The sequence below is a fragment of the Stegostoma tigrinum genome, chromosome 5 (assembly GCF_030684315.1).
Source record: "Stegostoma tigrinum isolate sSteTig4 chromosome 5, sSteTig4.hap1, whole genome shotgun sequence".
Classification (NCBI taxonomy): domain Eukaryota; kingdom Metazoa; phylum Chordata; class Chondrichthyes; order Orectolobiformes; family Stegostomatidae; genus Stegostoma; species Stegostoma tigrinum.
In genome coordinates, this window is record NC_081358.1 from 118,036,817 (window position 1) to 118,064,479 (window position 27,663).

Genomic DNA, 27,663 nt, shown 5'->3' on the forward strand with positions numbered 1-27,663 from the left:
AGCCCCGCTGACGTTATCGTTGGCTAAGTCAAATTTCAGACCGAAATCTGACTCTGTAGATCATATTGTACTTTCCAGTTTTTAACGAGGTAGTCCCTCACTGACAAGCATACAATGCTACAGATTTAGTTTTAACATTAAGAGCGTAAAATGGAATAAACCAAACTATTCGCACACACATCAGGGTAAAAACTGAATGGCAAACATCTGTTGATAAACTTGTCCAAATGTAAACAAATTTCAATTAGCCTCCAAAACACTTAACTTTGAACAAGAAATGACCATGGCCTCGGAAATATTGATGATTTAACCATTAAATCCCTTCAGTTACATAGAAGTGGCAGCATCTAAGTTGTCTAAAATGACGAAGTAGCAGAATTTCGAGAAATTAAGAGTTAAATTCTTGCTTAGGGTAAATTTATTGGCATAGATCATTGATCAGGCTCCGTCTTTAATACCATATACAGTTTTGGTCTCTTAAGGAAGGTCTGAAATACAATTGAAGCACCTCAGCAGAGGCTCACTTGACTGATAGCAGTGATGAAGGAGCTAAGCTTACAAGGAAAGGTTGGTCAGAATGGGCCCAAATCCACTGGAATTTACGTGAAGAAGTCACTGAAACATGATCTCCTGAGGAAATCAACAAGGAGTGTTCTGAAAGGATGCCCGAGGGAGACCAGAACTCAAAAGGCACTATTTTAAAATAAAAAGCGGAATCCCCACTTAAAACAGAAATGAGGGGAACATATTTCCCTCAGAGGATTTGTTCTTTAGAACCTGCTACCCCAGAGAGAAGAGAAGACAGGGTCATTGAATACTTTTAAGGCAGAGACAGAAAAACAGAAAAATACAGCACAGTACAGGCCCTTCGGCCCACGATATTGTGCAGTGGAATAATCCTAATCCAAAAAGGAAATAACCTAACCTACATTCCCCTCAATTCACTGCTGTCCATGTGCACGTCCAGCAGTCGCTTAAATGTCACGAATGACTCTGCTTCCGCGACTATCACTGGCAAACTATTCCATATGCTCACAACTCTCTGGGTGAAGAACCTCCCTCTGACGTCTCCTCTATACCTTCTTCCTAACACCTTAAAACTATGACCCCTCGTGGCAGTCAATCGTGCCCTGGGGAAAAGACTTGACCAACAAGGGAGTCAGAGAGTTTGGGGACATATGGAATGGAGACAATCAGATCAGCCATATGAAAGTCAAAGTCAAAGACAGCAGATGCTGGAGATTTGAAATAACAATAAATGATGAAGAAACTCAGCACTTTTGGAAACATCCACGACCAACAGAACAGAGTGAATATTTCATAGTCCAGTGACTCTCCTTTGAAGTTCCAAATACAAAAAAATTGGACTTGAAAAAGTACAGCTGTTGCTCTATCCACAAATTCTGCTAGACTATCTTCAGAAATGGAAACAGAGATACTGAGGAAGGGAAGCGAAAAGTCAGTGTTGGACCAGGTGAAGGAGTGACCAGCATAAGATCAGCCATGATCATATTAAATTGCAGACTGTGCTCAAAAGGGTTGAATTTCCTGTTCCCTCTCCAACTTCTGTTCTCAACAGAGGTTAAGCAGGGTGGAAATTGGAAGCACGATGGATAAAACTTTTCCAATTTCAGATGAGAAGGGGAAGCAGCACTGATGTCATCAACATACTAGTGGAAGACAGAGTAGGACCCGACCAAAAGAACGTTTCACATACCCAACAAGGAGACATGCATAATTGTGCTCCATGTGGGTACCCACAGCCACCCTTTTGAACTGAAGAAAGTGCGGAACTAAAACAGAAGTTGTTCATAGTGAGGATAAGCTCAGCCAGGCAGAGGAGGTTGATGGTAGAGAGTGATGATTTAGACCTTTTTCCAGAAGAAACACGGAGCACTGAGACCATCTTGATGGGGTTGGACACAAAAGGGATTGTACGTCTATGGTGAAGAGGTGGTGGTTGAAGCCTGTGAACTGGAAATTTGCAAACTGACATAAAAGCATCAGAAGACTCACAGATGAATCTCTGAAGACATCTAGATTTGAAGTGTTAGCTTTCTATCTCTACGGTTGCTGTCTGACTTGCTATGATCTGTAGCATTTGTTGCTTTCAGAAGAAACACAAAATCTAAGTGGGAAGGGACTGGACAAGGGGAGGGGATAAACAAAAAAGTCGTGTTGAGGAAGGAAGAGAGGAATTCTGTGGGACAGGAGTAGGCAGAAACAAACAGTTTTGTTTGTGGATTTTAGAGAAGGGGTAGAAGCGGGCTCTGCAGGGTTTGGGGACTATGACCTTGCATACAGAAATCACCAGGTCTAAAAAGAGATTAGTGAAAGTTGTGGATACAGTAGCCTGGTGTTCAAAGGGGTTGTCATGGTTCAGGTGAAATAGGTGGTGTTACCTGACAACTGAAGTTTTGCTTATGTGACAGAGGTCAGCATGCCAAATGACACCACCCTTGCTGGCAGGCTTGACTGCAAAGTCAGGATGGGCTCTGAGCTGAGTGCAGTCAATTCAGAGGGAGATCGGGCGGAATGGGGGATTGGTGGTTAGGAAGACAAATGAAGGCAACCAAATGCCACGTAGGACATGAAAGTATGAAGTTTTGCTGAAACTATACAAAACGCACAAGGCAGATCACAGCTGGAATACTGTGAACTCATGATTGGGCCCCTTATCTAAGGGAAGAGAGGCTAGCATTGGTAGCAGTTCAGAGAAGGCTCACTAGGCTGATACCAGCCATGGTGGGGCTGTCTTGTGAGGAGAAAGTAAACTGGGGCTCGATCATAATGAGACGTGAGCTTATTTCAAACACACAAGATTCCTGGGGGACTTGACACAGTGTAGATGCGGAAAGATTCTTTCCAGAGAGGAAATAAACTAAGACCAGATGCCAAAATAAAAAAAGAGAGTCACACATTTAAAGACTGATAAGAAGAAAAAAAGTTTCCCCATGGAATCGGAAATTCTTTACCACACAGGTATTTGACTTTGGAACATGAGATATATTCCAGTCTAAGACAGACACAAATTTTCAAATCAGTAAAGGGAATCAAGAGTTTATGGGTTTTTTTTTGGGGGGGGGGGGGAGGAGGAGGAGAGGCAGGCAGGAGAACGGGGTTAAAGATTATTAGATCAGCAATGATCTCATCAAATGGTGGAGCAGACATAATGGGCTGAATGGCCCACTTCTGCTCCTACATTACAGTCTTCCTCTAACACTAAAAACCGTACATTAGCAACTGAATATCAATGTATATTGCAGATATCACAAATCACAGAACTGATGTGGCGCAGGATACCACTATTCAGCCCATCATGCTTGCACAGATTCTAAAATGAGTATCACCACCTACTGCTTTCTCTCCTGTACCCATGCACACTACTTTTGTCCAAATAATCATCCAATCCCCTCAAATGCCCAATTGAACCTACTCTCACCAAATTTCCAGGCCGAGTATTCCATACATTAACTACCGGCTGTATTAAAACATTTTTGTTGCATCACTGTTACTACTTTAGCATATCACTTTAAGTCTATGCCCTCTCATTCTTGTTCCTTTTACAACTGGGAAAGGCAACTCCCTATCTATTCCAACCAGCCCACTTGTGATTTGCAGCTTTGTGTCCCTGAGAAGTCAATTCTGCTCTCCAACACACATTTTCTAAAGATCTAGCATCTACAACTATACACAATATTCCCAGCTAAGTGCCTTCCACAGTTCAATATAACCTCCTTGCTCCTGTATACTATGCCCCTACTGATAAAGATCCTCTTTTTCCACGTGATTTATTCTTTCCCAAGTAATTATCTCTAGAAGCTTCCAAACCACTTATGTTAAACTGACCATTCTGTAATTGTTTGCAATTTTTCAATCTTTTGTCACCTCCCCTGGATCCAGGGAGGAGTGAGTGAAAGATTAAGATGGTGGCCAAATTACTCCACTGTTTCCATTCCCAGTGTAAAAAGAAACCATACCAATCTACTCTCACTCTACTGCTCTTTGGCCACAATCCTATCAAGTTTTCCATTTGAAAAATGCTTCCAATTCCGTATTGACTTGAAATTTTCAATCTTCTTGTTTAACAGCTCAAGCACTGGATTCCAGATTATAAAGCAAAAACATCCTGATCTTCCTCCTCCCTCTTCGTGGTTGCAGGGGGTCGCTAACTGTTGGACACAATTCAATATGATTGTGAAACAAACCAGTTTCTTTCATTAACTTTAAATTATTTTGATCACATTCACACTTATTAAGGAATAGTTAACTTTGTTGCAAACAAACTTTAGGTTGTAGTTTACCTGAATGAAGTGCATTGTCATTGCACAGCTCAGGAGTTTTGCTGTGGTCTTTTGACAAATCAGGTTCAAATAAAGCAACAGGCGTTCTCCGTTCCGGTGATGTTATGGAATATCCAAATGAAGGCTAACAGATTTAGGAATAGTCTGCATTAATGCCAATGTAAAATTTTTACAGAAAATGAAAAAAACTTATTGTATATTTCTAATTTTTAAATACTCACTTTGGAGCATCTCTTAGTTACTCAAAGATTCAGGCTTTTAACTGATGCAGTGGTTTTTTAAACGGTTAAGAAATTAAATGCAAATATTTCAACCTTGAACTAACCCGTTTTATGCCACTGTTCTGTTCTCCAAGACATCCAAGAGCCTCTGATCGCTCACCAAAGAATTCTCCAAGAGTGAGACGGAGATAACTCTCACTGCCTTGCATAAAGTCAGACCCCGCCTTTGATGCTCTCAACATCAAGTAGCTATTAGCTGGAAGCTGCCAGGAATCATTTCCAAGCAATCCTTCAGTAAAGGTTGCATCCATTTTGTCATCCTATTCAAAAGATGAGCAGACACTTCTAATTAGGAACTTTGTGCGATGAGTAAAATGTCAAATGTAAATGTAAAATAAAATGTAGGCAGCATCTGAAGATAGCTATTAATTAAAAACAGCAAAAAGTTTGCAGTCACTCATTTCACAATGCAATTTTTGCACTGAGTCCTTTTGCAGTGACATTTATATTTGCTGGTGGACCACTCGTCACTGTAGTTGAAGATAGCATCCAGGATTTGAGGAGATGGAGGTGAATAGACTTTTAATACACCCTAAACAACTAAAACTTGCAAAGATATTCATAGCTCCACATTCAACATAGCTGGCAAAGTACTCCACTTTATCATCTGAACAGCATCATTTTTCACTTTGATTTTAATGAAATCAATTTACTTAACAGCATGGAATGCACTTGGCTACCCCAAGTTATTCCCAAATTACAGTTTTCAGGAACTTAGGTGAAAGATACTTCAGGCATTTGTGATGGTCAGAAGGCTAACTTTGCTTAACTAACTGATTTATCTCCAGGATTAACAATACAAACAAATTGGTCATCAAAGTGGCTTAAATTCACCCCTTCACCCTTTAGGCTAAATACACCAATGAATCGTCGTTCGGAGAGCGGCCCATGGTTCTGTGGCATGATAATGGACTTCCACTGCACTAGAAATCAAAAAGGCTTTATTACTTGCGTATGACAATCATTGACAAAAAAACACTTGGTAAAGCTTGGCTGTTATTTACAAGTCTTATAGCATAGTCACTCCTGAGGCCAGAATTCATACGACCCCAAGTTTTAACAAAATCATTGCAGGCAAAAGCCAATAACCATCTTATTTTCATTGCTGAGAAGTTACTGCAACAGTAGAAGAGGCTTCAAAATTAATTAACTGATTCACCAATTAAGAGTTACAGATGAGTGGGTAGGTTAAATGGAGAATAATAATGTGACCCTTCTGTTTAAGATTTAGGTTGTCGGTGATTTCAATTCCACTATGGTACATAAAACTACTTTTTAAAGCGTATTTGAGAAAACACTGCCTCAATTTGATTCAGAGCATTGTTGCAACTATTCAAGAGATAAAAGTCGTTTAGGTCAAAAAACATAAAAAAGGTCATTCAGACAGATGAATTATACAAGTGAGGAGGACTAGGCATCCAGCTCTTCAAACACTGTGCTGTTCAGTAAGGAAATGGCTAAGTGGACTCTACCATCTACTTTGCCATCTGTCCTTTTCACCATGAACTCTGCATGTTTTTAGAACAGAGTTAGGCAACAACCCAGCCTCCATCACATGATTATTCACTATTTATATCCCATTTTGTCAATTTAGCAGTGACTTAGATTCTCTGCTTGACTGCTTCCCCCCCCACCCCCCACCACCCAGGAAGTGATCATTCATATTCTAAATCACATTTTCAAGGGATTTCCTGAAAAATCCTAACTTCACCAGACACCTCCAAAGCTAGTGAATTTCCAAACTTTAAATGTTGTTACCCTTCACTCCCCTCTATTAAGCCTACAAATTTTGGAAGTGCAAGCATTATTTTTCATCCAACCTACAACATCTGGCAATTTTTGGAATGATGTTGAGGTGACAAGACAGCCAGATACTTGGAATTCCCTACGCACACTACAGAAGAAAAAAAAAATCAATTCAGTTTACTGTTTACACAAAAAAAAGAGAGAGAGATTACTGAACTCCTGCTCCAGCAGGCATTCTTGAAATTTAAGAGGGAACAATACAATTCAGTGCCAACAAGATTGGCAGTGTCACAGCAGGGGGGGGGGGGGAAGGGACTTAGATTAGTTCACAGGACGGTGCAACATCGAGGGCCGAAAGGCCTGTTCTGCACTGTATTGTTCTATGTTCTATGATACATAATTTCATTAATGGTAGTAGTGAGTGAATTACCAAAGTTGATTATCATGCCAAATGGCCAGGAGAATAAAGCAGTCTTTTTCTTTGCTCGACATGTATATGAGCTAACAAAATGTTTTTTTAAAAAGTCAGCCTGAAAACTATGAACGAGATTCTGAGCTTTGAATTCTCAGGCGAATGCAGAAGCATCATAAATCCTCTAACTGCTGCAGTGTAAAATTGTCTTGGGTTTCTTAAGTTTGAGAAAACTGTTGCAATTAATATTTTGGCAAGTTGAACAAAAAGTTATTTAACTATGAACTTGACTTTTGCTTCAGTTTTCAATTTTTCTTCAGGAATTCTAAACATTAACTACAAAGAAATAAATACAGTATCTTTGTCAAAGTTACATTCTTGAGAAATTTTAGGCTTTTGAGAGAAAAAAAACTGTTGAGATATGTCTCAATTCCCAAGATCTTCAAAAATGCACATTCACCTTCAGGTCAAGATCTCTTCATTAAAAATACACAAGGACAGACAACAAAATTTTCTCAGACCTGAATGAACTTGTTTTCTTCTTCAAACTCCTCCTGATCTTCTTCAATCAATGCAACAGCTTGGTCTGCAAAGTTTAATGGGTTTTACATGAAAAACAGTGAAACCTTTTAGCCAAGCAAACTTCAAGCTATTTCTTTAAAATATTACAGTAACTGAAATCTTACTGCCAGTTAAGAATGCTTCTTCTTGAATACTATTGACTAAATCAGTTGGTAGATTGAACTGATTCTGTTCTTTGTCCAATGAATAATAATAAGCCAGATCTGTCACCCAGTTTCCTTCTTCATTTTGGTAAACCACACTTCGTCTCTCACCTAAAAAAGAAAAAAACAGTATGCACTTAGCAGGAGTCTTATGCCCAGTTTTCTTCACATCTCCTTTCTTGAAGATACCAGACAAATAGTTGTTCATCAACTCCATGTAAGGCGGGGGGGGGGGGGGGGGGGGGGGGGGGGGGGGGGGGACAATGTAACGTATGCTTGCTAATCCAACACATTTTTATCTAAAACTGGGAAGTTCTGGGAAAAGCTAAAAAAAGGGAAAGAGAAGTGGCAGGAATGACTGGAGTCTGGACTCTCAACTAAAGCCACAGGTCCACAGGCAGGGAAGCAAAAGCAGGGAAGGCGGGCGGGGGGAACCAAATACATGATGCACTTGTCTGATTTTTGGTTTGATTTAATTATCGTCACACATACCCAGATACAGAGAAAAGTACTGTTGTATGCGCTAACCAGACAAATCAGAATATAGGTGTTTCAGCTACAGAAAAGGTGCCGAGAAAGGATAACTCAAAAGGTCAGTTCATAGTCTGATAACAGCAGAGAAGCTATACTTCAATATGTTGGTACATGTTTTCAAACTTTGCATCTTCTGCATAAGAGAGGGTGGAAGAGCGTAAAACCAGGGTGGAAGAAGTCTTGGATTATGTTGGCTTCTTTCCTGAGGGAACGACAGACAGAGTCAGTGGAAGGAAGGCTGGTTTTCGTGATGGGCTAGCGCTGTATTCACAACTCTCTGGAAGTTATGCCATCTATTCAAAACAGTATCACAATTCAACAAGATTTTGTTTATTTACTGGCGACAGCCAATTCCATAATATTCAGAAGAGCAGAAGTCACAAATCCAGCGTTCTCAGTAGCTTTTATGAACAATTACTCCTTTGCACCTTTTATTTGAAAGCCAACAGAAGTAGGAGTAAGCCACATGGCTCCTCAAGCCTCTTCTGCCATTCATCAACATTGCAGCTGCTGTGAATGCACCACATTCCTGCTGATCCCTAATAATCTTTCACTCCCTTGCTTATTCAGAATCTACCTGTCTCTGCCTTGAATTTTCAAAAACTGCTGCAGCACCTTCGGAGGAAGTGATTTTCAAAGAATCATGACCTGTGCAGGAAAAGAATTCTCATCTGTTTTTAGCAGAAAACCTCTTATTTTCCCCACAAGCGGAATCATCCTTTCTGCATCTATCCACATAATCTCATGTGTTTACATCAAATCACCTCGTGCTCTTACAAACTTCTACTGAAACAAGCCTAACCTGGTCAACCTTTCCTCTCAAGACTACCCACCCATGCTAGGTATTATTTCAGCTAACGTTCTCTGAACAGCTCCTTCATAGAAAAATCAACAAATGCCCAATAGTGCACAGGCTACTCCACATGTGGTCTTACCAAATCCCCATAAAACTCAACACAACCTCCTATTTTTGTACTCAATTACCTTCACAAAAAAAAACTTATGCTAATTACTTGCTGTACATGCATACTAAACTTGTGTTTCATGTACAAGGACACATGGATCTCTTTGCAGACAGAATTCTGTGATCTCTCCCTACGTAGACGATAGGCTTTATTCTGACAAAAAAAGAGCAATTTGACATTTTCCCAGTCCACACACCATTGCCACATTTTTTGTCCACTCAACTGTCTATATCCCCTTGTCACCTCAACTCACTTTGCTAATTATTTTGGTCATCAGCAAATTTAGCACCTCTGACTTGAATGAGGGGACTGAAGGCATTTATAGAAATTGGGAAAAAGTTCTAGATCCAGCACTGATCCCTAGGGCACACCATTCTCACCAGCCAGAAAAGGACCCATTCATGCTATGTTTCTCTTGACTAGACAACTTTCTATCCATGCCAATGTTACCCACTACATTGACTGGCTCCAAACTTTCCTCCACAATCTTTGCTGCACACCTTATCAAATACTATCTGGAAGTCTAAGCACAGAGCACACTCACTAGTTCTCTAATCAGAACAACCGTTATTTTCTCAAAGTCTTCCAATAAATTAGTTGAACATAAATTCCATTTCACACACCATATTGACACTGCTAAAATTACCTTTAGCTTCTCAATGCTCTTCTACAGCAGGTTCAACAATAGTAGAAAGATTGTCAAAACGGTCATTCAACTAAACTAACTAATAGTGCTACAACAACTAACTGGTCACCTGTAACTAAGATAATAAAGTGTGAAGCTGGATAAACACAGCAGGCCAAGCAGCATCTCAGGAGCACAAAAGCTGACGTTTCGGGCTGAGACCCTTCATCAGAGAGGGAGGGGATGGGGTGAGAGTTCTGGAATAAATAGGGAGAGGGGGGAGGTGGACCGAAGATGGAGAGAAAAGAAGATAGGTGGAGAGGAGAGTATAGGAGCGGAGGTGGGGAGGGGATAGGTCAGGTCAGTCCAGGAAAGACGGACAGGTCAAGGTGGTGGCATGAGGGTAGTAGGTAGGAGATGGAGGTGCGGCTTGGAGTGGGAGGAAGGGATGGGAGAGAGGAAGAAGAGGTTAGGGAGGCAGAGACAGGCTGGACTGGTTTCGGGATGCAGTGGGTGGAGGGGAAGAGCTGGGCTGGTTGTGTGGTGCAGTTGCGGTGGGGGGGGGGGGGGGGGGGTGGGGGGGAAGAGAGACAGCCACACTGAGCCCTGCCGAATCTTCACCATCCCCCCAAACCTCCCACTGACTGAGGACGAACAGTTAGTCCTTAGTAAGGGGCTCACCTTTGTCCCCCGACAACCACACATCAATGAATACCAGTCACGGTTGGACATAGAACAGTTTTTCCGCCGCCTTCGCCTCCACGCTTACTTCTCCAAACGGGAACCTAACCCTCCCTCCACGGACCCCTTCGCCCGCTCCCAACACAAGTCCTCCTCCTGGACACCACCCCCAGGCCTCCTACCTTCCCTCGACCTCTTCATCTCCAACTGCCGTCGAGACATTAACCACCTCAATCTCTCCATCCCTCTCACCCACTCCAACCTCTCCCCCACAGAACGGGCAGCCCTCCGCTCCAACCCCAACCTCACCAAACCCGCAGACAAGGGTGGTGCAGTGGTAGTATGGCGCACTGACCTCTATATCGCCGAGGCCAAACGCCAAGTATCCGACACCGCCTCCTACCGCCCCCTCGATCATGACCCCAACCCTGAGCACCAAACCATCATCTCCAACACCATTCATCATTCATGACCTCATCACCTCGGGGGACCTCCCACCCACAGCCTCCAACCTCACTGTTCCCCAACCCCGCACGGCCCGTTTCTATCTCCTTCCCAAAATCCACAAACCTGCCTGCCCTGGTCGACCCATTGTCTCAGACTGTTCCTGGCCCACCGAACTCATCTCCACCTATCTGGACTCCATTCTCTCCCCTTTGGTCCAGGAACTCCCTACCTACGTCCGTGAGACCACCCACGCCCTCCACCTCCTCCAGGACTTCCAATTCCCTGGCCCCCAACTCCTCATTTTCACCATGGACATCCAGTCCCTATACACTTGTATTCCAAACGCAGATGACCTCAAGGCCCTCCGCTTCTTCCTGTCCCAAAGGCCCGACCAGTCCCCCACAACCGACACCCTCATCCGCCTAGCCAAACTCGTCCTCACCCTCAACAACTTCTCCTTTGATTCCTCCCACTTCCTACAGACTAAGGGGGTGGCCATGGGCACCCGCATGGGCCCCAGCTATGCCTGCCGCTTTGTAGGTTACGTGGAACAGTCCCTCTTCCGCACCTACACAGGCCCCAAACCCCACCTCTTCCTCTGTTACATTGATGACCGTATCGGCACCGCCTCTTGCTCCCCCAGAGGAGCTCGAACAGTTCATCCACTTCACCAACACCTTCCACCCCAACCTTCAGTTCACCTGGGCCATCTCCAGTACATCTTTCACCTTCCTGGACCTCTGTCTCCATCTCAGGCAACCAGCTTGTAACTGATGTCCATTTCAAGACCACCAACTCCCACAGCTACCTAGAATGCACCTCCTCCTACCCACCCTCCTGCAAAAATTCCATCCCCTATTCCCAATTCCTCCGCCTCATCTGCTCCCACGATGAGGCATTCCACTCCTGCACATCCCAGATGTCCACGTTTTTCAAGGACCGCAACTCTTCCCCCCCCACCCCCGACAGTGGGGGAGAACGCCCTTTACTGCGTCTCCTGCATTTCCCGCTACACATCCCTCACACCCCGCCCCTGCCACAACCACCCAAAGAGGATCCCCCTCGTTCTCACACACCACTCCACCAACCTCCGGATACAACGCATCATCCTCTGACACTTCCGCCATCTACAATCCAACCCCACCACCCAAAATATTTGTCCATCCCCACCCTTGTCTGCTTTCCGGAGAGACCACTCTCTCCGTGACTCCCTCGTTCGCTCCACACTGCCCTCCAACAACACCACACCCAGCACCTTCCCCTGCAACCGCAGGAAATGCTACACTTGCCCCCACACCTCCTCCCTCACCCCCATCCCAGGCCCCAAGATGACTTTCCACATTAAGCAGAGGTTCATCTGCACATCTGCCAATGTGGTATACTGCATCCATTGTACCCGCTGTGGCTTCCTCTACATTGGGGAAACCAAGCAGAGGCTTGGGGACCGCTTTGCGGAACACCCCCGCTCGGTTCGCAATAAACAACTGCACCTCCCAGTTGCGAACCATTTCCACTCCCCCTCCCATTCTTTAGATGACATGTCCATCATGGGCCTCCTGCAGTGCCACAATGATGCCACCCGAAGGTTGCAGGAACAGCAACTCATATTCCGCTTGGGAACCCTGCAGCCCAATGATATCAATGTGGACTTCACCAGCTTCAAAATCTCCCCTTCCACCACCGCATCCCAAAACCAGTCCAATCTGTCTCTGCCTCCCTAACCTCTTCTTCCTCTCACACATCCCTTCCTCCCACCCCAAGCCGCACCTCCATCTCCTACCTACTAACCTCATCCCACCTCCTTGACCTGTCCGTCTTCCCTGGACTGACCTATCCCCTCCCCACCCATACTCTCCTCTCCACCTATCTTCATTTCTCTCCATCTCCGGACCGCCTCCCCGTCTCTCCCTATTTATTCTAGAACCCTCACCCCATCCCCCTCTCTGATGAAGGGTCTAGGCCCAAAACATCAGCTTTTGTGCTCCTGAGATGCTGCTTGGCCTGCTGTGTTCATCCAGCTCCACACTTTATTATCTTGGATTCTCCAGCAGCTGCAGTTCGTATTATCTCTGGTCCCCTGTAACCTCTTGCTTTCAGTCTCCTTCCTAAGCAAGGGTTATCTGTTAAGCTAGAAATCGACTGCAGAACCACTGTAGTATTTATTAGCTCAGTCAGTCTATATCATTATGGAAACTTGAATGTGCAACTATATAGAGCGAGCGCGCGAGAGCGAGCGCAAGATAGGGTGGTACCTTTCTCATTATCCCACTGGGAACACGCAGAGTTGCAATCAGCTTTCCGGTGTTTACAAAAAGGAGAACTTTTTGAAGAATCGGTCCACATCTCACTTTTACTTCCATCTGGATTCACAGGTGATAAGTAGGCAGCAGCAAGGGGTGGATCTGAATCAACACTTAAGGTCTCATCAACATCACCTCTTCCTCTGGTTGCCGTGTGGATTACTATGTCTCCAGAAGGTCCATCTCTTGGATCCGCGACGTCATTTCCAGAAGATGTGCAGGTAATTTGTGAAAGACGAAAGGGTGTGCTTTGGACTGTAGAAAATAACTGGTCGTCTGTGGTAACGCTGCCACTTACTGGACGAAAATACACAGAATCCAGCTTCGGTTCATCATATATGCTGGTATTCATAACATCCTGTGGATCGAAAACAGAAATTTAGGCCACCTATGGCTCAGTTTCACAGACCTTTTTAAAAGAGGACAACAGCACTGAAATTATATTGGAGATCAAATGATGCTAGTTAGCTTTTAGCCAAGTAAAGCTAATTATGTATGAACCATTTTTTTCAAAATTAAAAGCAAGTAACATTTCCGTAACATCTACAACTTCAATTTTCATCACAGTAAAATCAATCACACTAAATTTTGACAGTTTCCTGTGAGCAATTGAATAGAATTGTGCAGCAATAATTTTAACCCACTGCACTTGTACTTCTCCTAGTTCAGTTGAATCCATCGGGACCATTGTGGTCAGTACACTTCTTCAAATGATCCTTTGTGAAATTACCCCAGTATTTATTCCAGTTCCAAGGCTCCTAAATTTGCACAGTTAATTACTCAGAAGTTTATTACTAGAACTTAAAAGCATTGTGCTTTAAGAGGTTCCGGTCATAGCACAGATGTGTAAACAGTGTTAGAACCCTAGCTGATTTTTCATCATTTTTATTTCATTGTTTCACCAGTGTTGATTGCTAGCTGTAAACTGAGAACTGTGAGCTGATGACGACCTTTGGTCTGACAGCAGCAGCTCATCCTCAAAAAACATACACAAAACAAGCTGTTGTGAAATCTTGAAAATACGACCAATTTTAAAAAGCAGTAGCTCATGAGAATTTCAATCCTGTAAAACAAACAAAATTCATGTTTCAAATTAAAGCTAACTAGTTCCCACATGTATGGCTTCCTTGCCTCACCCAACACCTTTACCCACACTGCCCTCTCACCATACAAGAGACTCCCTGGCTGGTTTCTCTAGCCATTTCCCTGACATTCCTCTGTCCATGTTCCACAGATCAAAGAAAGTTTCAGCTAAGTCTCTCCAAACTTGGAACACCTTGGGCATCCCATACACCTGCATTCCTCATGCAGATGGCCTCAAGGCCCTCCGCTTCTTCCTGTCCCGCAGGCCCCACCACCGACACCCTAATCCGCCTAGCTGAACTCGTCCTCACCCTCAACAACTTCTCCTTTGATTCCTCCCACTTCCTACAGACTAAGGGGGTGGCCATGGGCACCCGCATGGGCCAAAACTATGCCTGCCTCTTTGTAGGTTACATGGAACAGTCCCTCTTCCGCACATACACTGGCCCCAAACCCCACCTCTTCCTCCGTTACATTGATGACTGTAGCGGCGCTGCCTCTTGCTCCCCAGAGGAGCTCGAACAGTTCATCCACTTCAACACCTTCCATCCCAACCTTCAGTTCACCTGGGCCATCTCCAGCACATCCCTCACCTTCCTGGACCTCTGTCTCCATCTCAGGCAACCAGCTAGAAACTGATGTCCACGTCAAGCCCACCAACTCCCACAGCTACCTAGAATACACATCCTCCCACCCAACCCCCCCACTAAAATTCCATCGCCTCCGCCGCATCTGCTCCCAGGATGAGGCATTCCACTCCCACACATCCCAGATGTCCAAGTTCTTCAAGGACTGCAACTTCGCACCCCCCCCGCCACCTCACCCAACCCCGCAGTGGTCGAGAACGCCCTTGACCGTGTCTTCCGCATGTCCTGCAACACATCACTCACACCCCGCCCCCGCAATAACCACCCTAAGAGAATCCCCCTTGTCCTCACACACCACCCTACCAACCTCCGGATACAATGCATCATCCTCCGACACTTCTGCCATCTACAATCCGACCCCACCACCCAAGCTATTTGTCCATCCCCACCCTTGTCTGCCTTCCGGACAGACCACTCTCTCCGTGGCTCCCTCATCCGCTCCACACTCCCCTCCAACCACACCACACCCGGCACCTTCCGCTGCAACCGCAGGAAGTGCTACACTTGCCACCACACCTCCTCCCTCACCCCCATCCCAGGCCCCAAGATGACTTTCCGTATTAAGCAGATGTTCACCTGCACATCTGCCAATGTAATATACCGTATCCACTGTTCTCGGTGTGGCTTCCTCTACATTGGGGAAACCAAACGGAGGCCTGGAGACCGCTTTGCAGAACACCTCCGCTCAGTTTGCAATAAACAACTGCACCTCCCAGTCGCGAGCCATTTTAACTCCCCCTCACCATTCCTCACACGACATGTCCAACATGGGCCTCCTGCAGTGCCACAATGATGCCACCTGAAGGTTGCAGGAACAGCAACTCAATCTGCTTTGGGAACCCTGCAGCCCAATGGTAATGTGGACTTCACAAGCTTCAAAATCTCCCTCTTCCCCCACTGCATCCCCAAACCAGCCCAGCTCGTCCCCGCCTCCCTAACCTGTTCTTCCTCTCACCCATCCCCGTCTCGCACCTCCATTTCCTACCTACCAACCTCATCCTGCCTCCTCGACCCGTCTGTCCTCCCTGGACTGACCTATCCCCTCCCCACCCGTACTCTGCTCTCCACCTATCCTCTCCTCTATCCATCTTCGGTCCGCCTCCCCCTCGCTCCCTATTTATTCCAGAGCCCTCTCCACATCCCCCTCTCTGATGAAGGGTCTAGGCCCAAAACGTCAGCTTTTGTGCTCCCGAGATGCTGCTTGGCCTGCTGTGTTCATCCAGCCTCACACTTATTACAGTGAAGGGAACTGACTACTGGTTGTACATGTCGAAATAATGATGTACACAAGTATAGTCAAACAACTTTAAGTTCATTATCAGAAAACTTAAGTATAAAAGTTCACTTTAGATTTGGAAGACAATTTCTGACATTTGGTTTGAGTAATGAGCCAATAAATTTAATCATAGGCTATGACTGACTTATTATTTTGTTCCTGCTTCTGAGAATAAATCTGGTTCCTTCATAAAAGATATAATAATGTTAATGAGATTTGCTGATAGAGGACAGAAGCAAAATAAAATTCCAGTTTAAGTTATTCTTAAGCAACCAATTACGGTAACAGTGGAGACTTTTCACTGCAAAATACATGACAAAAAAAAAATCATTCATTCAGAAATGATCTAATGAAACAGTGGGAAATCTGAACTTGGAAGGTAAGCAGAATTAGGAAAAAAAACAGCAAAAATTGTATTATAAAAACTTACAGCTGAACGTAATGAGTAAAAGTACAAAACTGGGTACCTTTGTCTCAATGTCAGAAGCATTAGAAATAAATGCTCAGGCTGAAAACGTGTACTCGAAAAAAAAACTTAAAATTATGGAATACTGAGGCTGGGCATCTATTTATGTATTTTTTTTTGCTTAAGAAAAAGTGTGGGAAACATGATGTAGCTTTTGTTTTTGCAAGCATCACTAAGCAGTGCAACTTCCTATAAAGCATGTAACTCTAAACCTACCATCATCCTAACAACAGCGTAGACAAATCATTTACTATCCAAGTAGTTTCACCAGTTGCAACTATGAAGCTTCCTGAGCATGTGCTTATTCCTCTGACAGCAACTGATTTTAAGAGTCTAATCCTAGCTTTGAGGTCAGATTTTTAAAATAAAGGAAGCCGAAGCACCAAATCACAACTAAGAGAGCATAATCTCAAATCTGGGCCTGCAGCAACAACTTTTATGCAACTGTTCTTCCACGCTCAAGGATTTCCTCAATCAGCTGAGCAAGGGACTGCAGAGTAAAGACTTCTGCTGTGCAGCTTTTGATATAGTTGTTGTATTAGTAGTCAGCATCCAAAACCAACCTAATCAAGTTCTATTTCAACTCCTCACATAATATGTCTATGACAAGGAAAGGCTTTGAAGCTTTTTTTCACTGCAAGAGACATCAGTGGCCCAGAGCCCTCCCTCCCTGCAACTATTTCCACATTCCAGCACAAATTCTGTCAAGGTGCATCTTCTAGAGTGGCCATGGGTTATCACCCCACCCCACCCCGTGTTATAAAATATTGATGTTACTTCAAGTAGGCAGAAATTCCACTAAGTGATTTAGACATTAGAGCAATCATCATCTTTGAATGGACTTTACTTACTGAAGCTTCCTGGTGGTGTCGCATTGAACTTTTTCTGGAGGATAAATTGAGGGGTTTTCCTGGAACCGCAGTGACGATTTTTCCATTGCCTACAGGATCTAACCGTTCTGCTGCCTAAAAAAAAGGGGAGGTAACTCCAATATTTAAAAGCAGCATGTAAATGAAGATACGCGTTCTCCAATTCTGGAAATGTAATTACTGCAACTCAAATCCACGGATGCAGTCTAAGAGTACAAGAGCTTGGAAAGCAGATCAAAACTCTAAATTTGTTTTGCTTTCTTACCTCATTTTGAGCAGCAATAAATTCCCTATTCCCTCCTGATGGAGGCACAATGTGTGGTTCATCTTGACCAGCAACATTTCTGCCTATTATTCTGAGGCCTCCCAAATTTTCAAGTGTTGCAGTATCAGCGGAAGTAGTCACTGTACTGTCATGGTCACCTTCTTCGCCAGCCACATTTCTGTTCACCATTTCACATCCCCATCGATCAGCACCGACTGTAGAATTAGAAAGACGAGCTGATACACCAATATCATCTTCACTTCCACTACTACCATCCCCTCCATCACCTGTAACAGAGTTACAAAGATATACTTAGTGCAAAATTAATAATACAAACAATGTGTACAAATAAGATCTGTAAAGGATCTAACTATTATGCCAGAACTGTCCACCAAGATACTGCTTGTCACTTGGCGTTTCTACACATTTTAAAACAATTAAAGTTTATTTGCAAGTTCATCTGTACGTGTACAAATTGCGATGGGAATTGAAAGAAACATAAATCAAAGTCCATCTCTCTAACGCTGATAGAGGGAGCAAGTTTCCCTACTTCAAATGTGGACATGAAAGAGTTGTGATGTCTGTGATCGTCTCAGGCGAAACCTACTCACCTTTCCCAATCATGACAGCATAAAAACATCTACTTTTGGAACATACGAGTTACTTTGGGAGGACAGAACATTTGTGGAGCAGAAAGGAAGGTTTGGTCTTTTGAACCTGCTTCACTATTATCATGGAAAATCATTCCACTTACTCCACGCTCAATTTTCTGTCTACAGCCTGAAAGAACGTATCTAACTCTGCCTAGTCACTGTTAAGAAACATTTAAGCGTGCATTCCCAAATGCATCATGACCAGCTCAAGCCTCGATTACCATTATATCATTTCCTTTTTAATATTCAGGACCGTAATCTCAGCAATTACATGGCTCACTTTCAGAAATGAAGAATTCAATCATATTATGATCACACTTTCCCAAAGAGTCCTGTACAACTAGATTGGATATTGAGTATTGAGGAAAGGAATAATTGACAGTCTAAGATGGCCTGTTCTCCAGTTGATTCCTCAACATCTTGATCCAGAAAATCATCCCATACACACTCCAATTACTCCCCAAAATGGTATTGTTACCAATGTTATTTATTCAAATTTATTTGCAGGTTAACACTGTCCATAATTACAACTCATTACTACTGTCTCAAATTTTCTGTTTAATGCTTCTTCGAACATGACCACTATAGAAGGTGTCACTGAAAGTGACTCCGATAAAACGCGTGGCCAAATTTTCTCAGCCCAGTTTCAAAGACTATGGGATGTGAACCTCCGAAGGGCAGTATTTGGAAAAAAAAAAGAGATTTAAAATTTATGTCCTGAACCAACCTTCTGCAAATGCCCAGCAGAACAACAAATTTCATCACTGAAGTATCAGTTCAATGTGTGGAGGCAAACAATAGGGAATGAATATTGAAGGACTCACATCAGGATCAATAGGATTTTATCTGCTTAAGCTGAAACACAAAATCAGAGCCCGATTGACTATAGTCAGTCATACAGCAAGCAAACAGGCCATTCGGCCCAACTCATCCATGCTGACCAGGTTTCCTGAATAGAATTAGACCCGTTGCCTGTGTTTGCCCCGTACCTCTCCAAACCCTTCCTATCCACGTATCCAAAGTATTTTTAAAATGTTCTAACTGTACCTGAATCCCCCACTTCTCAGATCGTTCATTCCACATCCGAATGACCCATGCGTGGAAAAAGTTGCTGAGGTCCTTCTAAATCTTTCTCCTCTCACCTTCAACCTATGCCCTCCAGTTCTGGACTCCCCGATCTTTGGGAAAAGACCTATTTCATAAAAGGTCACTCCTCAAGCAGGGGCAAAAAAAAAAGTCCCAGCCTATCCAGCCTCTCCCTATAACTCCAAACCCTCCATCTCCGTAAAATCCCTCTAAATCTTTTCTGCACCCTTGCCAGTTAATAACATCTTTCCTCTAACAGGGTGACAAGAATTGTACGCAATACTCCAGATGTGGCCTTAGCAATGTCTTGTACAGCTGTAACATGACATCCCACTTCAATGCTCTGATTGATGAAGTGGAAATCAAGCATGCCTTCAAGAGGAAAACAGGAGCCAACTGGCAATGTCACTGGGCAGGTAACGCAGGAGGCTAATGCCTTAGGGAGACACAGGTTCAAAGCCCACCACAAAAATTAGCTAATTCGATTCATAAATCTGGAATTACAGGCTAGCTGCTAGCAAGAGTCATAAAAAGCCCACATGGTTCACTAATGCTTGTCAGGGAGAGAAAAACTGGTAGTCCTCACCCAGTTGGACCAACAGGTGGCAGACGCACTGTTGTTGACTCTTAACCACCCTCTGAAATGACTGAGCAAGCCTCTCAGCTCCAGGAGGGTGATTAGGGATGCAAACTTGTCCCTTGAATGAATTAAGAGGTTTTAAAAAAAAGGCTGAATGCCCTCATCCCATTCCCTTCGTAGAACTGATTCAGGTATAGGAGGTGTTCCAGTACAGTACAAACTCAGGGAAGGAGTGCATTGAAGGTTCGAAGGGTTCCCAAGAAGTTGGAATTGTCTAGAAATTGAAGAGACTGGGCCTGTTTTGTCCGTTGACTCATAGAAGACTGCCTACAGTATGGAAACAGGCCCTACAGCCCAACAAGTCCACACTGACCCAGACAGCATCCCACCCAGATCCATGCCCCTAAATCTCCATAGCCCTGAACACTACAGGCAATTTACCCTGGCTAATCCACCTAATCAGCCCATCTTTGGGCTGGAGAAGGAAAGCTGAGCACCTGTAGGAAGCCCACGCAGACAAGGGGAGAATGTGCAAACTCCACACAGACGAAGTCACCCGAGGGTGGAATCGAACCCAGGTCCCCAGTGCTGAGGCAGCTGTGCTAACCACTGAGCCGTGTTTCTTGGGACTGAGGTGAGGAGGATGAGAAGTTGATCCCACTCTAGCCTAGGACATTTTGTTGAAGGGTTCTAAATGGATTCTCCCTCCATCCAATTCCTGGGACCAATTTTCAGCATTGTGGCTGGTCATTTGGACCATCAAGTCTGCAACACCCTATCCCTGTGAAGACTGCTGCCAAGAACTAGGCAGGTTGACTCAATGGTGAGCACAGCGGCAGGTCCCCAGGTTTGATCCGAGCCACAGGCAACTGCTTGCCTATGTGGAGTTTGTATGTTCGCATTGGGTTTCTGCTGGGCACTCCAGTTTCCTCCCAAAGATGAGCTGGTCAGGTGGATATGCATGCTAAACTGCCTCGCAGTGTCCAAAGAATGCGCAGGCCATAGGGATCAATGGCAAATATGGGGTTACAGGGATAGGGTGTTGCAGACCTGATGGGCCGAATGACCAGCCACAATGTTGAAAATTGGTCCCAGGAATTGGATGGAGGGAGAATCCATTTAGGACCCTTCAACAAAATGTCCTAGGCTAGAGTGGGATCAACTTCTCATCCTTCTCACCTCAGTCCCAGGAAGTCCAAAGACAAAACTGGCCCAGTCTCCTCAATCTCTCAGATTGCCCAACCTCTCAGTAAGTGCTCAGATGAACCTTCAATGCACTCCTTCTCTAAGTTCAGGAGGCACAGTACAATACTGCTGTCTCACCCAAGCCTCTGTAATCAAGTGTAAATTTAACTCCCGACCTCCGTCTTCCTTCAAAACCCTCGACACAAACCCCTGTTTTGGGGAAACTAGCCTTTGATATGGTTTAATGCACAGTAAAAAGCCCTGTGGCCCATTGAGTCTGCACTGGTCCAAAACTAACCCCTAAATGATTCCAATCACATTAAAAATTATTTTAAGTCACAGGCCCAATTATTTATTAATTGCCTAAACTTGTACAACAACCTCACACTTGGGTCTTGTCAGACATCATTGTCACAACGTTAAAGACAAGCAGCGATTTTCTACTGGGATGCGAACATGGTCTCAGAATTGCAGCAGCCAATCCTTCCCCACCCCATGATTCACGATGTAAAAGGGCAGGTCACTGCTGGCTGTCCCCTGCTCCAGGATTGCCAAGTGTTGCAAAGAAAGGACAAGTCCATTGAACCCCAAGCTCGAGGGAATAGAGCTTGTAAAGTCTAAAAGATGGGACAAATCAGTGAACAATACCAAAGCTGGAACAAGCTGTTCAAGACCTCTTTATACTAACTTCTTATCGGAAATAATATATTGCACATAACTTCTTGAACACAAGAAAATGCCAAGAATAAAGACAATATTCTGAAATTATCTAGAAATAAAAAAAAACACTCCTTAGGTCAACTGGAGACCAAAAGATTTTCAGACATAACTTGGCTCAACAAAACATGCCAACTCTCACCAAACCTTGCATCAAGATTCAAAAATGCACCTTGAAAAAAAAAAGTCAGGTGTTCATCTGAGAGAAAGTTCTGGTTAGCCAGTGAATCATCAAGTTAAGATGTTCAGTGTAAAAGAGCATTTTTAAGCTGAAACTCTACCAAAAAACAACTTTAAAAAACACCATAAGTTAAATGCACAAGAAAGTGGTGACTGAAACAAGTTTTAGAAACACAATCACAGCCAGCACAAAAAATTCATGCAGTTTTGGCTGGGTATCATCTGTATGAAAATTGATAACATAGCAGTCTTGCACACAGCAGTATTGTGCTTACCCACAACTGGTGAGTTTATGACCTGACCCTCTGCTCTCCTTCGAAATTCAAATCCGACATCATTTATTTCATCAAGTGGTCCAATAGACTCATCGGAACTACCACCTTCCAGTCCTGGTCTAAAGTTGGGATGATTGCTCCCTCCAAGCTGCATTATAAATTAATATAGTAAGTTGATAATTCATATTGAAAATTCACACATTGTTCACTTATCAAATTCATTGCCATAATGTAGTGGTATGCAATTGAAAAATTCAAGTTCAATCTTGGCTGTGTTAAAGTAACTTACCTCAACCAGGACAGCAAGTTTGCAAATATTTACTTTACAGTTTACTCATTTTAGAATACAATTTAAATTACATTCCGTAAACTAAAAAACTGCAGGTTTAAGAACACAGTCAGAATAGAGACAGAGCTTTTAAACAGTCGGCAGACTGACTTGGCCAAAAACTTAAAACCATACCTGTACTCCGTGCAGAAATAGTACTTCAAAGAAGTATTTGTCAGTTTGACAATAACCCATAACAGACTACGTTGTCATGGAGGCAGGTGGAACTTAGCAAAGTGCTCTAGTTGTTTCCAAAATAAAACCCAAAACGTTTTATAAATGACAGTTTGTAACTAGTGTGGTTTGCAGTTCAGAGAAACATCAATCAAAATGAATTACTTCAGACCCAAGTTCGAAGCAGAGCAAAACCATGAAGTGTATCATTAACAATGTGAAAGACAGGTGAGGCTTATATTTAAGTTTGGATCAGAGGAAACAAGCTGAAAAAACAAAAGGCTGCTCTGGTTGAAGCTGTTGGAAAATCTACTGTGATCTTTGCAGCATCTTAACGCTAACTCAACTGAATTCATTCATGAATGGTCATGACAAACAAATAACAGGGAGATGAGGCTCCACAATCATCCCCATTCTTAAGTATGGAGAAAGGCATACACAATGTAAAAAGTCTGAAGTCATGCAAAACCTGGTTATAGTCCAACAGGTTCATTTAAAAAAATCACAAGCTTTCAGAACGAGGTTCCCTCCTCAGGTGAAGTACCTCACCATGCTCCAAAATTTCTTATGAGGATGGCAACCCTTAGCAATTCACTCAAGTGCAAAGTGGATTATCTACCTTGACCTCAAGCAGTTTCTCAGATAGCGAGTTTTGAGAAGATTTGTAGCTCAGTTTGAGTTTCTGGATGTGAGTTTGCTCGCTGAGCTGGAAGGTTAGTTTTCAGACGTTTCGTCACCATTCTAGGTAACATCATCAGCGAGCCTCCGACGAAGCGCTGGTGTTATCTCCCGTTTTCTATTTATCTGGTTAGGTTTCCTGGGGTTGGTGATGTCATTTCCTGTTCTTTTTCTCAGAGGATGGTAGATTGGCTCCAAATCAATGTGTTTGTTGATGGAGTTCCGGTTGGAATGCCATGCTTCTAGGAATTCTCGTGCGTGTCTCTGTTTGGCTTGTCCTAGGATGGATGTGTTGTCCCAATCAAAGTGGTGTCCTTCCTCATCTGTATGTAAGGATACGAGTGACAGTGGGTCATGTCGTTTTGTGGCTAGTTGATGTTCATGTATCCTGATGGCTAGCTTTCTGCCAGTTTGTCCAATGTAGTGTTTGTCGCAGTTCTTGCAAGGTATTTTATAGATGACATTTGTTTTGCTTGTTGTCTGTACAGGGTCTTTTAACTTCATTAGCTGCTGTTTTAGTGTGTTGGTGGGTTTGTGGGCTACCCTGATGCCAAGAGGGCAAGCCAAACAGAGACATGCACGAGAATTCCTAGAAGCATGGCATTCCAACCGGAACTCCATCAACAAACACTGATTTGGAGCCCATCTACCATCCTGAGAAGGAACAGGAAATGACATCACCAACCCAAGGAAACCTAAACAGAAATAGAAAGCAGGAAATAACACCAGCATTTCACCGGAGGCTCACTAATGATGTTAGCTAGAATGGTGACGAAACATCTGAAAACTAACCTTCCAGCTCAGCAAGCAAACTCACATCCAGAGTTTCTCAGATTCCACTCTTCAACTTCCTATAAATATTAAGCAATGGCTGAAGGTCCTGGACACCAAAAAAGTTACTAGCACATCATCCTATACCCTTTCAGCACTAAAGCCTCGTGTGCCAGAACTAGTTGAGCCCCAAGCCAAGCTGTTCCAGTGCAGCTACAACACTTGCATCTACCTAACAGAAAATACCCAGGTTTGACTTGTACACAAAAAGCAGGATGAATACAACTCAGCTAATTATGGCCACAGCCTACTCTTGGACAAATTGATAAACACTTTTTCCAACAGCACTCTCGAAGGATTCTTGCAGCAGAAAATGTGCTCACTTTCAGATTTCACCAGGGGGACTTGGCTCCTGACCTCATACTTTTGGTTCAAAAGAAAAAGAGAAAGGACAAAAGAATTGAAACCCACAAGCCAAGGGAGCATAAATGCACTAGTTATCAAGGCAGCTTTCAAATATGTCAAGTTGTCCTGGTAAAACTGGATTCAATGAAAATCCCCGGGGTGGGGTGATCTCCACTGGGCAGTGACGTCATTCCTAGCACAAAATGAAAATCAGTGTGGTTGGAAGTTTATCTTACTTCAAGGTTATCACTGTAGGAGTTTTTCCGAGCAGCATTCCCAGCCCAACTCAAAGTAGCAGGAGGAACAGGCCTTTGAGCCCACTGCACCATTCAAACATGACCAATGCTGATCCTCAATTTTTTGTTCCTGCTCTTTGCCCATACCCTTGAATGCCTTTAGTTAGAAATCTATTTTCTTTCTTAAAACAGTGACCACACTTCTTTCGTGTTTATTTGAGAATTCCACAGCGTTGTCATCCAGAGAAGAAATTTCTCCTTGCCCCAGCTGGAAGTGGCCGACTACATATTGAGACTTGTTCTAGATCCTTTGGTCAGGGGAATCATCATCTTTAACAGGGTTTGATATAATAGACACAGGACTTAATGTTTCAATGAGGTCCTATATCATTCTTCTAAACTTCAAGTGAGTACAGCCCAGTTGGTGCAACCACCTTAAATGAGGAACCTGCCATCGCAGCAAATCGGTCTGGTGCACATTTGCTGAATTTTCTCTACAGCAAGTATACTTTTTCTTAGACAAAGCTGTGGTCTCAGTAAGACCCTGTACAGCTGCATTAAGACTTCCTTACTTCTGTACTGAAACCATTTTGCAGAGGCCAATATGTCACTTGCCTTCCTAACTGCTTGATGCACCTGCATACTTGCATTCAAATGATCAGTGTGCAAAAACACCCATATCTTTTCAGAAAGTTGATATATAAACTCGGAATAATATTCCAGCATTCTAATTTTCCCAAGCAGGTGTCAGGCTATGACCACCTGCAAAAAGAACAAACTTAACTATAACCCATTGACATTCAATGTCACTATCATAATTGAACCCCTTCAGTAAATGCATTACATGGATCAATCTAGTGAACTTTCACTGCACTGCCTTCAAAGAAATATAACAATGTGCGAACACTTGTCATGGTAAAGTGACTCTACTAGTACTATAATTCAGATCTCCCCCCCCACCCCCAACCAAGCTAATATTTTGGGAATGGCAGATGAACAAACATGAAATAGACAGGAACTTTTTTTTTTAAAAAATGCTAATGGCCAAAGATAACCACCATCTACTGTTCAAAAAAGAAATCTGGTTCAGTTCAGGAAAACCACCATCCTTACTTAGCCTGGCCAACAAGAGATTCCAGACCCTTTGGGTGACCAAACATGGACAATACTGGCCTTGCCAGAAATGCCCACATCCCATAAACACATAAAAGGGGGCAAGGTAGAAAAAAAAAGAGACCCCAAATGAGGAGACCTGGTCTCACCAATATCCTGCACAACTGTAACAGCATGTTCATATTCCTGCATGCCAAATCCCATACAATAAAGGTTGTCATTTTTCATGTACTTTGCACAACAATTTTCTCTTGAAAGTGAGTTACAAATACCAACAGGTTGCAAAAAAGAGCCAGGTCCCAGATGGTTCTCAGTCAGTGTCATATATGCCTCATTTCGAGCAAAAACTAGTGAACAATTACAGTTGGGAAATGCAGCCATTTCACTGCATGCTGAAACTCAGGATAATATAATGCTAATTGCAGCACTTTACTCTTGCTGAGCTAAAATAGCCTAGATTGAAGATCAAAACCAGTTTCCTCTTGAACTATTGGCATTTACTCAATGGATATTTGGCGTAATTTTACAACCAAAGAGCATGCAACTCAATACAGTGAATTTAATATTTTAGGCTACAGGTAAATTGAAGGTAGAGTCAGTCTTTGTCCCATTATTTTATATTTAAAAGATAGCTAAATACTAGAATACAGTTCACAGATAGTCTTTATTTATCCCATATACTGGTTAGAATTTTTTTTCAACCATCCACTTCAATACACTAACCCCAATGTTATGGAATTGTTACCTTATTAAAATGGGATAGTTCTCAGAATCCCTACAGTGTGGGAAAAGGCTATTGGGGCCAATCGAGTCCAAAACTAAGCCCAACCCTATCCCTGTAACCCTGCATTTCCCATGGCTAATCCCCCTAGCAGGCACATCTTTGGGTTGTGGGAGGAAATCCAAGCTGACATGGGGACAGCATGTAAACTTCACAGTCACCCAAGGTGAGAATCAACCCTCGGTCCCTGGTGCTGTGAGGCAGCAGTCTGAACATTCAGCCAATATGCCATCCCCAAAGATTTCTAAAGCTGTAGACTGACAGGGTCATACCCAAATCTTGTGTATAAAATGACAAAATTCAGTGGTGATGACTTGCAAATCTAAGAAAAGATTGAGCAAATAATTTTCAAGCAATTTCATAGATATTGCATATTCAAAACGTGTGCACTAAGCACTTAGAGTTTTACTTCTAAGAAATCTAGAAAGCAAGAATAATATACATACCAACTGCCTTGCTGAACTAGAGATCAATAATTGTCCTTGCGAAGTACTCTGTTGGACAGCCTCCAACTCATCTTCTGTATCTGCACCACTTGATGGTGCAGAATCCATTCCAGTAGCTGCTTGTCGAACAGGAGGCATTTGAAAATTATCCTACAACATGACAAACAATCCTTCAAAAGTACAGTTTTAACCAGAAAAATGGTTTAATAATTATTTCCAGCAAAACAGCTCTTTTCACTCACAGAGGTTTGAAGACTTAGAACTAAATGACATTACTGCAACACCAGACAATTAGAAGATACCAAGCAATACGGCCAAGCGTGAGGACAGTACAATTTCAAATAGGCCACTCAGCAAATTGGGGGAGTAGGGGTTCTCATTCTGGTGGCGGTGTCACTGAAGAGCTTAGACGAAGTGTGAATGAAAGGT

General features: G+C 43.3%; 1 protein-coding gene across 1 annotated transcript in view; it reads right to left on the reverse strand.

The window, feature by feature from the left end:
- The window catches only part of LOC125451748 (centrosomal protein of 192 kDa-like), a 214,670-nt gene that overhangs the window by 135,351 nt on the left and 51,656 nt on the right, over positions 1-27,663 (reverse strand). Inside the window, exons 19-27 of the mRNA XM_059646356.1 lie at positions 27,235-27,384; positions 22,303-22,450; positions 17,627-17,913; positions 17,344-17,457; positions 12,973-13,378; positions 7,430-7,579; positions 7,265-7,329; positions 4,630-4,845; positions 4,305-4,428 (exon numbers count right to left, since the gene is read on the reverse strand). Of these exons, the coding sequence (XP_059502339.1) occupies positions 4,305-4,428; positions 4,630-4,845; positions 7,265-7,329; positions 7,430-7,579; positions 12,973-13,378; positions 17,344-17,457; positions 17,627-17,913; positions 22,303-22,450; positions 27,235-27,384 (1,660 nt within the window). The remainder of the gene's footprint in view (positions 1-4,304; positions 4,429-4,629; positions 4,846-7,264; positions 7,330-7,429; positions 7,580-12,972; positions 13,379-17,343; positions 17,458-17,626; positions 17,914-22,302; positions 22,451-27,234; positions 27,385-27,663) is intronic.